A 15,055-nucleotide genomic window follows, 5' to 3' on the forward strand; every position below is an offset into this window, starting at 1 on the left:
TCATAGTCTTACCAGAGCAAAACAGTACATCTCACATAAGGATGTGCTCTCTCTCACATGCCTCATGCAGCAGGAGCTGATGGTGGCTGATTGGGCTTTGATTTGAGAGATTGGCTGTGATTGCGGTCTGAGAAAACCACCTTACATGATAACTTGATAGGGAGAGAAAGAGAAAGAGAGCAAGAAGGATGCACAGATGACACATGATTTCCATTTGTAGCTTTATGAAAAGGGACGACTTTTCCCCAGGAGAGACAGACGGCAGTGTATTGAGTGGATGGCATGGCAACAGCTATACTATATATCTATATATCTATATATCTATATATATATATATATATATATATATATATTTACATAAACACATGCTCTCTCTCTGGAACGAGAGCATGGAAAATATTCTTACTGACCCTAAACTGTAATACTGTCTTGAGCAGGCTGCTCTGATGTGCTGCATGTAGTAAGTCTGGACAGTAATGCTCACAGCTGTAGTCTGATGATCAAAATAAATGACAATTTTGCAACAAATCATGTTTATTAAAAAAAAAAAAAATATATATATATATATATATATATATATATATATATATATATATATATATATATATATATATATATATATATATATATATATATATATTTTCTGATAGGGTTTTTTGAGACCGTTTCCTCTAGTCTAGAATAGATTAATTTGACATAATTTATGGTTTTCTTTTTCTACAACAGCTTCAGAGAGGGTCTGAATCCTCAGACTGTCTTGAGATTGGGTCCAGATCTTCATGAGCTCTTAGTGGACCTACAGTGCCAGTTCAGTCCTCAGCAGGTCACTGCCTTCCTTAAGACCTCTCAGGACTACCGACTGGAGGAGGCCATTCAGGTATAAATCAATAAACCTCATACACACATATTGATTGTTGGTGAACTGTATTGTGGTTTGCTGCCTTCATATATACAGCTACATTCTATTGCATTGAAAGCTCTACAAATCCCCTTCGCTTTGAATGTTTCCATTTATCCATCCATTTTTTATTTAATTTTTTTTTTAATATTTAATATCATTTGTTGATGCTTTCAGCTACCAAAAAAGAGGACACTTCTTTCAGCTCCATGTAACATTGTACTCCACATGATTCCACAAAAATCTGAAAAATTCTGCAAAATGCGTCTGATCCTAATGACTGATTTGAAACGCTCTTTATGGGCAATCCAATATTGACCACACGCATGCCTCCCACATAATCAGCAATCCTCATGTGAAGTGCATTAGAGACTTGACTAAGGCTCACAGTTGATTACCAGAGTTTTGACATTAACTTGTTGATGAGCTAAAGACTTGATACTTTAATTAGCAAACACAATACTTAGCACACTCAATTATTAACTAAAATAGGTGGGTTTTAATTATTTTGAGCTGTTGCATTAATACTTTTCAGTACTGAAAACATATAAATATGAATTAAATATAACTATCAAATAAATTTAAATGTACATTTTCCTCGTTTGCATCTACCACCTTGGTTGATTTGTATAGGTCATTGCAATGTATGTAATTGCAATAGCTTTCTTAGAAGTGGGAAGATTTTTTTCTAAGAAGTTTGTTATACAGTGAGTTATACTGCCTTGATGGACAACTTAAGGGGTCTGTACACTAGATGAGAAATGTCTTTTGAACGCCATGTCTTTGAAAATCTTTTTCAAATGTTTGCAAAACGTGTATGGACCACTCGCCATTTATTGGCCACCCCAAGCTGCTTAAAATCCTGCCGCACCAAATACTGCAGCTTGCATAGTTTCATTGCATTATATTTGTCCCAAATCAGCGAATAAACTGAGCTTAGGCTGGAAGAATGTGTACCTGACTTTTTTTTTTTTTTTTTTTTTTTTCAATAAATTTGTATTTATGTGGCTTGAATAAAGTCTATGCTTAATATGTAGAAAGAACTTAATATAGATTGGCCTTTATCTTTCGGTTTGTACTATGTGTTACACCAAAGTTACACTCATTGACACGACTTTGTTGATTTGCTGACAGATAGTTTGTGAATAAGGCGCTATAATAAGCCTAATTTACATAAAAGGAAGTTATGTTTACGCAGAAAGTGAAAGATTGAGAATTATTTTATTACTCACAGTGCTTTTTGGTGTGATTTCACCTCATTTAGCATCTTGGTGAACTGGCTTTGTTATGGAGTACTTAGTTTGGGCTGGTTAGTAAAAAAACTAATTACTATGGCACATCCTGTTAGAATGCAAGGATTCTAATGATGTTTCTTCGACATTTATTCTCCACTGTATATGCAAGTATGTGTGTGGTTCTGAAAAGTATATATACAAGAATAGTAAATAACAGTACGCAAATAATTATAATAACAATAAGTATTTATAGCCATATTAAGCAGTTACCAGGGCATTGAAATATTTCTATGATTAACTATAGTCACTATATAATTATAATAATCACAAAAATCAATATTATGTACATTACAGCCTTGCTCTGAGCGGGACTCGAACTCACAGCTGTAACGTCATTAGCGCCATACTGGCAGCCTCATGTAAACAATGCGCATGTGCAAATAAGCATATAATCCACATAACAGCCCTGATAAGCATGTAAGCAACTGTCGTAAACAATTACAGTCACATTAATTCACACAAGAAGAATGATGATTGCTGGATCATGATCGTGGAGCATTAGCATACAGTATTGCCATTAATATCTGCAGTCCGTGACTAAATTCAACAGTTACAATACACAAATATAATAACAATAAATATAATAACATTTAAACTTACTTCTGGGTGGACGCACTAACTGGAAATAAACTTTGTGGAGAACACTTTAGCTCCGCACTAAACTTCCCGATGCAACGCACTTCTTTTTCTTTCTATTGGAACTACTTGCAGAGGCCACTAAATCTGTACTGATTCGTAGTTAGAGCTGCTAGTTAAGCCAACCAATGACATTCATTAGTTATCAGAGTCCTTCATAAAATAATTGCAGGCTGTTAGTAAATAAGACAGTTTTTGCACTGAAATACAGATGATAACTGAATGAATTCCTCAAACTACAGGTTTGGCATGGCATGTTCACGATTAGGAGACCACACACTATCTAATCTGTCAACATGAAACCACTGATAGAGCAAGTAAAGGTTGGCAATCTGATGTAATTAGAGTGCCGGTTGACAGGCTCAGGCAGAAAGATGCCTTGAGGAACGAACGAATGAATGAATAATGGAGGGAGGGGAGATATCTCCTGTGCTGAAGTGCTGAGACAGACAGACAGGCAGAAGAGGGAATCAATACCGTTGCAGAGGAAGAGTGGCACCTGCTAAATATTTGAACAGACACCTTGCACACACATGCATATACAGTAGCTCTAAAGTCCTGCCATCTTGCCTTATTCTTGTTTCACTGTTATTTGTATGTCTCCATATTTAAACCCATCTGCTTGCTGCTGTTTCTGTCAGTCTGTATTGTCTTTTTTTCCTCAGTGCTCGCTCTCAGCTGCCTTGTTTTTGTATTCATGAATGCCTGTTCGTTTTTCTCTGCCTTTCACATAACCCTCTTTTTACTTTAGATTCAGAATGGGTTTGAATGTTTCATTATGAAAATGGTTTCTCATAAACAAACAATCTCACCTCTCTGTCTGAGTCTGAGCTTGTTCCTCCAGTGGGTGGCTTGGAGTGGATCATTTGTCTTGATAATCTTGACAATTTGACTGCAACACAATTGACAGGCTTATCTCTGTCTTGTCTAATCACAGATCACAGAGAAACACAAGCTGCATGAGGCCACGGCCTATCTGCTGGAGAAGAAAGGAGATGTGCAGGGAGCTTTTGAAGTGCTGCTACAGGTTTGAGCTCATCACACCACACAAGCGTGCATTATAATCATCCAGAAGACTGGCCAAAAGGATCCATGCTAGCTTGAAATGCTTATTGACTGCTTTAAATGGCGTTTGCTCCATTATGATTGAAATGCAATAACAAATACCTTACAAAAAAAAAAAAAAAAAACAGTTGTTAATTTTTGACAGCTTTTTTTACATTTCATAATAGAGCAATTGCAAGTAAGCTCCAGACGCTCCACATTTTTCTTCAGAATTATAGAGAACAAAGAACCATTTAACCCTTGAATGTGACCTGGCCCCAGAAAATCTAACACAGATTGATCTCTAAACTGCCCCAATACTATAAAACGGTCCTGATATTTTAAAAACAAATACAAAGTAATAAAATAAAGCATATTTCGTTATCTGTTGCTTCCCCACCATCATCACCTACATTCAGGTGCATTCAGCATCTGGCTCATATAGGGGATTGTGAGCCTTTTGATACGTTACTCTCAAAAATGTTCTTTTTCATCATCTTCAGAATCAGTCATTTGTTCCCTGAAAGCTTTGTCATCAGATCCATCTATAAATTACACTAATATTTCATTATGAACTTGCTCTGCAGTAAATCGCTGAGCCATGTCAAGATTTGCTGATGATACTTGAGTATTCTATTTTTATGCCTGCTTTTATTTTTATGAGTGGCACATCCAGAAAAAAAAAAAAACTCACACTATTATATACCTTGGATTTTTTTTCTGGTCATATTGTGAATAATAGATTAAGGAATACTAAAAAGGTGGAGGTGTAACTTAAGAAAATCAGTGATGGAGAGGGTAGTAGATAATGTTTCAAGGTATGGGTATAAAATGCTGTAAATTCTTGGGCTGTTTAATGAGACGCCACAGGTGATGTGAGTAGGAACAAACATCCTTTGCTGTGACTCTAAATACATGAGCCCCCTAAGGTTGTAAGCTTATTCCCACCTCTCTTTCCTTTATTAATCCATGAGTGTTTCACCAGATATGACTGCAATGCTATTACATTAAACGGTATATCTTGGCAGTGCAGCTCTCTCTGGACCAGTACAACCAAAGATGTGATTGTAGGTTATAGGGAACTTCAGATTGGTGACCAGACATAGATGGAAACTTGAGTCGAGAGGGTCAGCAGTTTCTGAGAATAACCATCATAGAGAAGTTAACCTGATCTTGTCACACCAGCGTTGTGGTCAGAATAGCATGTCAGCATATTTTCTGCACAAATTTTGTTTGGCATGCCATCACATTCTGCTCAGCTTCTGTAAGTGCACTATTATATGTGTCCTGACTAGGCATATCAGAGCCTGGTGTGGGAGCTGCACTGCCCTGAAGTACAAAGTGCTAGAGAGAGAGGTACAGGCAGCAGATCTTATTACAGGCACTTAAACATCAAGGACAGGATGTTTACAAATAGATGCTTAATGAAGACCAGGACTATTCTTGCTTTATATCACTAAAACAGAATTTCACTGCTACTCTCTGGTAAATGGAATCAGAGCATGTACTTAAAAACCACCCAAAATACTTTGTAACTGATTTTACCCTCATGTGCTCACTATTTATGGAGTTCAAAAAATATCTTATATACAAAAATCAAATCCACATCACTTACATAATAGACATGACTGTCTACTCTGCTAGGGGTGCTCTCACTTCGTAGTAAAATATATGTGAGATGGAATAATCAAATCCACTTCATGTTCAAAATGGCCATCTTAGTGAAAAAAATGAAATAAACAGTTTGTGTTAAGTAAGTGTAAAAGACAGGACAAAATATTGAGATGTCAAAATATGAGATCTGTGCATCCATTACATTGTAAATGCAGCCTAATTGGCTGTACAGTTCTTGTCATTAGATTAAACCAGAAATTATAATTTTGAAAAATCAGACGTAGTGTTGAAGGCTGTGGTTTGGAAATGCAGGCATTTTGATCATTTTACATCAGTTTCATTTCATCCAAGTGATATATGAAGCACATCTCACACAGAAGTTGTTTAGTCTATGCGGTGAATCTGTGTGACCAACTTGAACCTGTTGCGAAATCAAAATATTTATTACCCTTACTTAATTTAAGAAAGTTTTTAAATGCAATTTAATTTAATTAATTCAAAATAAATCTGTTTAGTTGTCAACACATTTTAGTTGGCTTAGGTCAATATAATCTACTATGTTCAACTTAACTTTACATTTGTCAACTAAATTTTCTTATGTGGGACTAAAATTTTTTTGTTTTGTTTTTTAATTACTGAGGTTTTCTTTTCTTGTGTTTAAACAAGCAGTTATGTTCATCAGTATACACAATGTAGTGAACAAAAAAGAAAAGACTGGTGTTAGTACCAACATTAGAATAGCTATTTCTCACTGAGTGCCCATGCCTAAGCACAGACAACACTCATCTGCATAATGGTAACTACAAAATTCAGAAAACATTACAGAAACTCCTCTAAATGTCCAACATAATTGAACATTAAACACCAACATGCCTTTCCTTTTACTGAATATTACTGTAAAACAACACTTAATCTCTACATTTCTCTCCAGTGCAGTCCCTTGCAAAGCATGCATTGAGTGTATTGAAATGACTGGATTTGACAATGATTAATGTTTAAAATTGATTGATAAAAAATTCTGGAATTCTGCAAAATGGATTTACCCTTGTTCAGTTGTTAAAGTGAAATGGCAGCACTAATCTTTTTGGTAGCTGAAAGAAAGATCAAATTAGAGAAAAAAAAAAATCATAAACCCACATCTGAACTTTTTAAATACGAACATTCTGATTCAGAAGAAAAATGAAGATTTTTTTTTTATTTCCAGCCTTTATTATTATATTTCTAAAAGGCTCTCAATTTAACATGTTGATTTTGTTCAATAATTATTAAAAAAAAAAATTCACACAATTAATCATATACCCTGGCCCCTGTCCCATTCATATATTCCATAATGAGCAATTTTTCTAATGCCAGAGCAAGTCAAGCACAACATTAGTAAGCAGTTGTTTCCACAAGGCATAATTTTGCATTTAAAAACAGCTGAACATGTAACAGAATGCCAGGGAGGTTGGGCTTTTTCAAAGTTGAATTTCAGCATTGCCGATCATGATTAGAGATGCAGAAAAGTGAGATGCGACAAAACAACTAAAGACTTTCTGCCACATAGTAAATTAAACAACAATTAAAAAAAAATTGCAGATTGAATACATGAACAAAAATCTTCCTTGGACTTATAGAATTATGCACTTATTGTACTTTGACTGTAGACCACCATCTTACAGAAAATATATTCAAGAGTTTGGGCTCAGAAAGAAATCAATACTTTATCTTGCAATGACATTAATGACTTACTTTTTTGCTTGGAAATAAATGCATTGTGAACTTTCTATTCATCAAACAAACAAACAAATAAATAGTTTCCACAACAATATGAAGCTGCAATGTTTTCAACATTGATAATAATATATGATAACTATATTCATGTAGAAAGTGGTTATTTTAAAGGGGAAGTCTATTTAATGCATTCTGACTTATATAAACTGTTAAAAGAGTTAGATTCTGCTGTGCAGGACTTGCTCGAGAAGCATTTGTCATTTTGTTTTTAAACCACAAAATCAATAATGTCACCAAAGAAATGTGTTTTTGGTTGTGAGGGAAAGATAACAGCAGTGTTGGGTAAGTTACTTTCCAAAAGTAATTAATTACTATTACTAATTACATAATCAATATTGTATTTAAATTACTTTACTAATTACTGTGTCTGAAAAGTAACTTAGTTACTCAATAAGTAACTTAATTATTCAAATCGCTTATTAGGCTACATCTTAAAATCCCTATAAACCTTGTTAGAAATTAAACTCTTTATTCTTTCAATTTGAGTCAAACATAGAATAGTTTAGCCTTTTAGCTTTAAAACAACTGTAATACTTAAACATTTTTATTAAAAAATGTAACCACCTTTGGTTAACAAATAGAAATACTCTGAATAATAACATATCTGAATAACAAAAAAGCTTAAGAAAAATTAAACAATACATTTCAATTTGGCAAGATGTTCAGGAAAAGCCCAACTAGTAAAATCTGTACAGGTTTATGTAAAAATAACACGTTAACTAATGTAGGTAAGTATAAATGACATAAATTATCTTCTCTGCTGAATAAAGCCGTGTCAGATGTGTTCTTCTGAAGTAAATTCCTCATAGCAGGACTTCTTTTAAAAATGATGAAAAATGGACGAATCTTGATTGTTTTTGTTTTTTTTTATCTATTTTTTGTATCTAGATGAGGGTGTTTGCGCACAGGTGACTGCATATAATGACCTCAGATATGGAAAAAGACTGCACATCGCTTTAGTTTCATACGGATTACATAATCAGAGAATATTTGTTTTCGATTTTAGTTTTATCTGTATCTGAGTATTTAATGTTTCTCTGCGAATTAGGAAAAACTGAAAAGTGAACGCGCTGGCGTGCGGATGGTTAAAGACGCTGCATTCAATTTTATCTTTAGATGGTAAATTTAGATTTCAAATTCAATATTGATTTTAGAACTGAAATGATTTACTGTATGTAATGCAAATACTTTATAAGTAACTGTAATTAAATTACCTAAAAATGAGTAGTAATTCCTTACTTTACTTTTTCAGTGGATAAGATGCACATGAAAATCGCATTCGATTTTTTGCCCAGCCCTAGTACAGTACCACTTGCGGTCTGCATGGCAGCGTTCAGATTACCATTTTTTTACCGTGCCCTGTTTCAAACTAAATTGCCAGTGTGAATGCACCCTCAGAAATAGCCAGTTCCTTTAGATGATGTTTCAGAGAACAGTGTCTTAAATATCCCTGGTGAGACAGAGAGGGCAGGTGGAAATGTGCTATCGATCTGTTGATATCTGTTTCTCAGACCCTGAAGGGCGAACTACACAAACTTGCCCTGGAAGGCTCAGAGGCAGACAAGCCCGATGGTGAGGAGGAGGAGAGCGATGAAGTGCAGAGTCTGCTACGAAGAGTGGAGGAAGCTCTCCATGACATCATTGCTTTGTGTCAGAGGAGCTCGCACGGTCTCAACCAGCAGCAAAGAGAGGTGTGTGTGTGTGTGTGTGTGTGTGTGTGTGTGTGTGGCTGTGTATATGCGTAGTCTGATCATCCTGAGCTGTATTTTTCATGATTTAAGATTTTATTTGTCACATACATGGTTATATGGAAAGCATATGACCAGCAGTGAAATGTAAGTAAGTGAACAGGATGTATTGATCTTCTTATTCCCGGTTTTACATTTCTCTCTCTCTCACTGTGTGTGTACATCAATCTTCTGTCACTCTCAGGCTCTGTGGTTTCCCCTCCTCGAGGCGATGATGTCACCACAGAAACAACTCAAAGGTGCCGATGCCAAACACACTTCAGACGGTGAGACAAACATTTACATTACATTTACATTTAGTCATTTTGCAGACGCTTTTATCCAAAGCGACTTACAATTGGGGGATACATAAAGCAATACTTCTTAAAGAGGCAAACAGACACAGGAAGTGCTTGTTATACCAAGTTTTAGGCATTGTTCAAGTAAGTACAAGCTAGAAAGAAGAAAATAAAATTTCCACATAGGGGTGGGAAGATCATTCCACCAGTCAGGAATGGGGAACAAGAATGTTCTGGAAAGTGAATTTGAGCCTCTCTGTGATGGTACCATGAGGCGTCGCTCACTAGCACATCTCAGACTCTTGGAGGGGATGTAGATTCGTAGTAGTGAGTGGAAATAGGTGGGTGCTGAGCCTGTGGCTAATCAATATGCAAGCATCAATGTCTTGATGCGAGCCGCAACCGGTAGACAGTGCAAGGAGATAAAGAGAGATGTAACATGGGCTCTTTTGGGCTCGTTGAAGACCAGTCGTGCCGCTGCATTCTGAATCATTTGTACAGGTTTGATTGTGCTTGATGGAAGTCCAGCCAGAAGAGCATTGCAGTAGTCTAGCCTAGAAATGACAAGTGTCTGGGCAAGAAGTTGTGCAATGCAAACCTACAAGATCGAGCAGTCTTTGCAATGTGGTCTTTGAAGGTCAGCTGGTGGTTACACCAAGATTTCTGACCGAAGTTGATGGGGTAATTGTAGAAGAACCTAGCTGGATGGTGAAATCACGCTGTAGAGTTGAAGTGGCAGGGAAGACAAGATGCTCAGTCTTTGCCAGGTTGAGCTGTAGGTGATATTCTTTCATCCATGCCGAGATGTCCGCCAGGCAGCCTGAGATACGTACAGCTACTGTTAAATCATCTGGTTGAAATGAAAGATAGAGCTGTGTGTCATCAGCATAGCAATGGTAGGAGAAGCCATGTGACTGTACGATGTGACCCAGTGATGTCGTGTATATGGAGAAGAGGAGGGGTCCTATAATTGATCCCTGAGGAACCCCAGTGACCAGTTGATGTGCTTTGAATACCTCCCCTCCCCAAGCCAACCTGAAAGACCTACCAGTGAGATAGGATTCAAACCAGTGAAGTAGAATCCCTGTGATGCCCAGTGATGAGAGGGCAGACACGAGGATCTGATGATTGACAGTGTCAAAAGCAGCAGATAGATCCAGCAGTATTAGAACTGATGATTTGGAATCAGCTTTTGCAATCCGTAGGGCTTCTGTGACTGACAGTAGTGCAGTCTCAGTTGAACGGCCATTCCTGAAACCTGACTGGTTAGTGTCCAGTTTGTTGTTCTGTGAAAGAAACAATGATACCTGGTTGAAAACAACTATTTCAATGGTTTTCGCTATGAATGGAAGGAGAGAGACAGGTCTGTAGCTATCTATAAGAGAAGTGTTTAATGTAGGTTTTTTGAGCAGTGGGGTTACCCGACACTGCTTGAATGCAGTGGGGAAGGTGCCTGTGAGGAGAGATGTGTTGATGATGTGTGTCAGTGCTGGTAAAAGTGTAGGAGAGATTGTTTGGAGAAGATGGGATGGGATTGGGTCTAGAGGGCATGTTGTAGGATGGCTGGAGAGGAGAAGTTCGAATTCTTCTGCCTCAGTGAGGGGATAGAAGGAGAAGATGGGAGTTTTAGCAGTGGGTGTGGTTGGTTTGAAGTCCTGTGTGTGTGGGGTTGAGAATTGACTGCTGATTGATCTGGTTTTGTCTGTGAAGAGGCGAAATTATCAGCTGTTATGGAAGTGGTGTGTGTGGTGGAGGGGGACAGAGGAGAGAATTTAATGTTAATTCCACGGCAATACTATGACTCAGCATAAAATGACCAACCAACCCAACACCCAACTGCTCCCCGGGCACCGCAGCATAAATGGCTGCCCACTGCTCCGGGTGTGTGTTCAAATTGCCTGTGCATAATTTCACTGGCTTCTGCAGCAGATCACACTATAAATAAACGCATAATCATTTACTTCCGTATGACGGCGCGCTTCGCAAGTGTTGCCAAATCCACAATTTTCCCACACAATTGGGCTACATTTTCCTTTGTAGCCTCGGGATGTTTTTCAACTTCGTGGGTTGACGCGACCCCACTCACGCAATGTTTATCTCCCTGAACATGATTGGGCTAGTTTTGGACTAGTTTTGAGAAAGAGTTGGGCAGATTTTTTTGTGAAAATCTGGAAACCCTGTTCGTATCGTTCTTTTGCGCATGCGGATCAGTTCAGAACCATGATCTGTTCACACTGGAAATATGATATTGACCACATTTAAAACAACAATGTGAACAGCTATACAAAAAAATCGGATCTGAGAAAATATCAGAATTGAGCACTAAGGCGCCAAGAGACCTACAGCAACTCTGAAGCAGTTGCAGGAATTTATGACAAAGAGTGATCACTGTGTGCATGTGACAACAATATCATAAATTCTCCACAAATGTGGCTTGTATGGGAGGGTTGCAAGAAAAAATCCACTCCTCGAGTAAGGCCATATGCAGTCTCTTCTGAGCTTTGCCAAAACACACCTTGAAGATTCTGAGGCCACATGGAAAAAAGTGCTATGGTCAGATGAGACTAAAATTGAATTATTTGGCCTCAACACCAAACGATATGTCTGGCGGAAATCCAACATCCAAATAACAGCATTCCTTCAGTAAAGCATGGAGGTGATAAGATCCTGTTATGGGGTATTTCTCTGCAGCAGGGACTGAAGCACTTGTCAGGATAGAAGGAAAAGTGGATGGGGCAAAATACCATCAAATTCTTGAGGAAAATCTGCTGTCCTCTGCCAAAAAGTTGTTAATGGGAAGAAGGTTTACCTTCCAACATGACAATGACCCAAAGCACACAGCAAAACTCAGCACACAGAGGTTGAAGGAGGAAAAGGTGAATGTCGTTGCATGTTCTAGTCGGAGCCCAGACTGAAACCCTACTGGAAATCTGTGGAATAACTTGAAGACTGCAGTCCACAAATGCTCACCATCAAATTAAACTGAACTTGAGTAGTTCTGCAAAGAAGAGTGGACAAATATTGCAAAGTTAGTAGAGACAGAGACATATCCCAACAGACTAAAGGCTGTAATTAAAGCAAAAGGTGGTTCAACAAAATACTGACACAAGAGGGTTATCCTTTTTCCAACTTCTATTTTTATGTTGGTGTTATAGTGTATCTTTCACTTTGATGTTATAAGTTGCACTGAGTAAATACAGCTGGATAAAACAAACTGTGTCTGACTTCATTTCAGGCTGCAAAGCAACAAAATGTGATTATTTAAAGGGGGGGGGGTTCTCTTCTATACCCACTGTAAGTGCTTTAAAGCTTCCTTTTTAAAAATAAGAATAATTAAAACTGATAAAAAAAATACATTTAAAAAAAAAAAATCCCGGACATTAGAGAAGCACTGGTGTATAATGAATTAAGCTAAGTGCTCAGTCAGTCCTGATTGTTTCTCTCTTTCCTCAGCATTAAAAGAGCTCACTATGAAAGTCTTAAACAGCATGTCCAGTTTTATCGCCCCACCTGCCATCATTCAGCGCATCCTACAGGTAAGTAGGTGCTTTGTTGTTTTTAACAGCTAATACAATTTTTGTCTTAAAACTAGGCTGCTCTTATTCCTGCCTGTTACTAAATGGCAGTCATTGTGTGCACGCCAGAGGTCGCTCAGTGTGTTCCAGTGATTGTGGTATGTGTGAGATTGTTATTGTTCTGTGGGATTTATGGGATTTGTTTGGAAAGATTTAGAGCCTTCTGACTTGACAATAGGGTAGCAGGCTCAAGCTCAAAATCCCATGGTTCTTATTTGTGCAAAACCGTTGACACCCTCACATACTCAGCTACTCCGGATATGTCAGCAAATCTGCCGTCTTGAAACTTTTAAACATTTCAAGGTTATGGTTTCTAAAATGTAGTTTGTGCAGTTGCTATGGGACATAAAATCTGTTGTACTGTAATTGCAATCAATTACGTCTCTTATAAATAGTTTTTATATACTTCAATTATGGTGTGTTGCTGTTATATTCTAATTTAAATTCAGATAATCTGACTCAGATTATCAATTTACAACTACTTTATAGTTCAACATAAGGTTTTCGCATCATTTCACTTTTTATTACACATCATTATGTGAACCGCAAAATATTACAATGTTTATTGCTAAATTTATTTATTCATTTACTATTGCCCGCTTTTTTTTTAAAGTTTTGTTCTTTGTTTATTACTTTTTTTGGCAGAAATGTTATGCAATCCGTGCTCAATATTCATCATTTTTATTTATAAGCACGTTTAGAATTTTATTTAATAGTATATATTGACATTTATGTTCAACCAACTTTTGTGTACATTTGAAAGGTACTGTAACTGCCTGTTCAGATTCACAACTTTTCAGTATGGCAGGTCATGCTAAATGCATCATGGGAAATAGAAACGGTTGCTTACGATGGCATCTACAGATGCAGCTTTTAAAAGTGTGAATTTTTGTCCCATGGTCTTACACAATCCACTGTTTGTTCTCATATTTGGATCGATGGACACACTGCAGAAACTGAACAGCAAATTTGCTTTTCAGTGGCTCTTCCAGCTCAGAGTCTTGTGTAGATTCAAACACACACTCACACACACACAAGCACGCTGCACTTATTTTTGCTTTCCATGAGATCGATGCAGAAGCTCATGAATCGGTTGAGGCTTTGGGCAGTGGAAGGCCTTTGTCTGTTTTCATCTGCACATATTCATTGCTGTCGGCTTTCTCCCATCGATCTTCCAGTCTACCCCTCTTTATCAGTGCTATTACACCAGCACTCTGCTATTATGCTTCTGATTTCTTTTGAATTAGTGATTATGATTTTATTTTTATTTTTTTATTTTTTGCAAAGATACACCACAGTTCAAAATTTTTGTTAACACTTTATAACAAAGCACTTACTTGCAAACTATTATAGTCAGTTTTTCTAGTTCATAGTTTAGAAATTGTGTTGTTAATATAGTAGTAGGCTATATGCATAATGTAATTATGTAATTAATGAAAAAATATATTATTGTTTATTTAGCTTATATGTTTAAATGTTTGACCATACTTAACTAAAGTGTAGTATTTTAACCAGTATTAAAAGAGTTGTTAATGGTCATTTGGAGTAAACGGTTCTCATTTTAGATTAGATCATGAAAAATTCCCAATAATTAAGTGCTACCTTTTTTAGACATTTGTTTGAAATGCTACCAATATGCAAAATACTTATGGCTATTCATTATATGTTAAAATACATCAGTTAGAGTTAGGATACAAAGGATAAAAAACTGAATAAAACTTTATTCTATTTTTATTTTTATTTTTTTTACATATGAGCTTATACAATATTACAGTCCTAATGAATGAAAAACTTACAATTCTAATAGTTTGCATATGATTTTGAAGTAAATTAAAATTAAATTAAATTTATGCATTTAGCAGACGCTTTTATCCAAAGCGACTTACAGTGCATTCAGGCTATCAATTTTTACCTATCATGTGTTCCCGGGGAATCAAACCCCCAACCTTGCGCTTCGTAACGCAATGCTCTACCACTTGAGCTACAGGAGCACTTTTGTTCTTGAAAAAAATTTATAATTTTCAGCAAGGATGCATTAAATTGATTAAAAGTATCAGTAAAGACAGTATTGAAAGAATCCTGAAAAAAAAAGTCCCATGGTTTAATCAAAAATATGAAGCAGTGCAACTGTTTTCATCATTGATAATAAGAAATTATTCTTTAGTTGAAAAGTAGCATACTTGAATGATTTCTG

At 36.6% G+C, this 15,055-nt stretch overlaps 1 protein-coding gene across 3 annotated transcripts in view; it reads left to right on the forward strand.

The window, feature by feature from the left end:
- Window positions 1-15,055, forward strand: part of LOC109054114 (vacuolar protein sorting-associated protein 8 homolog) — a 107,861-nt gene that overhangs the window by 55,328 nt on the left and 37,478 nt on the right. For all 3 annotated transcript variants that reach the window (XM_042756933.1, XM_042756948.1, XM_042756938.1), the window contains 5 exons: window positions 727-877; window positions 3,767-3,856; window positions 8,772-8,951; window positions 9,193-9,274; window positions 12,740-12,822. In XM_042756933.1, the coding sequence (XP_042612867.1) occupies window positions 727-877; window positions 3,767-3,856; window positions 8,772-8,951; window positions 9,193-9,274; window positions 12,740-12,822 (586 nt within the window). The remainder of the gene's footprint in view (window positions 1-726; window positions 878-3,766; window positions 3,857-8,771; window positions 8,952-9,192; window positions 9,275-12,739; window positions 12,823-15,055) is intronic.

The sequence above is a fragment of the Cyprinus carpio genome, chromosome A1, assembly GCF_018340385.1.
Source record: "Cyprinus carpio isolate SPL01 chromosome A1, ASM1834038v1, whole genome shotgun sequence".
Classification (NCBI taxonomy): Eukaryota; Metazoa; Chordata; class Actinopteri; order Cypriniformes; family Cyprinidae; genus Cyprinus; species Cyprinus carpio.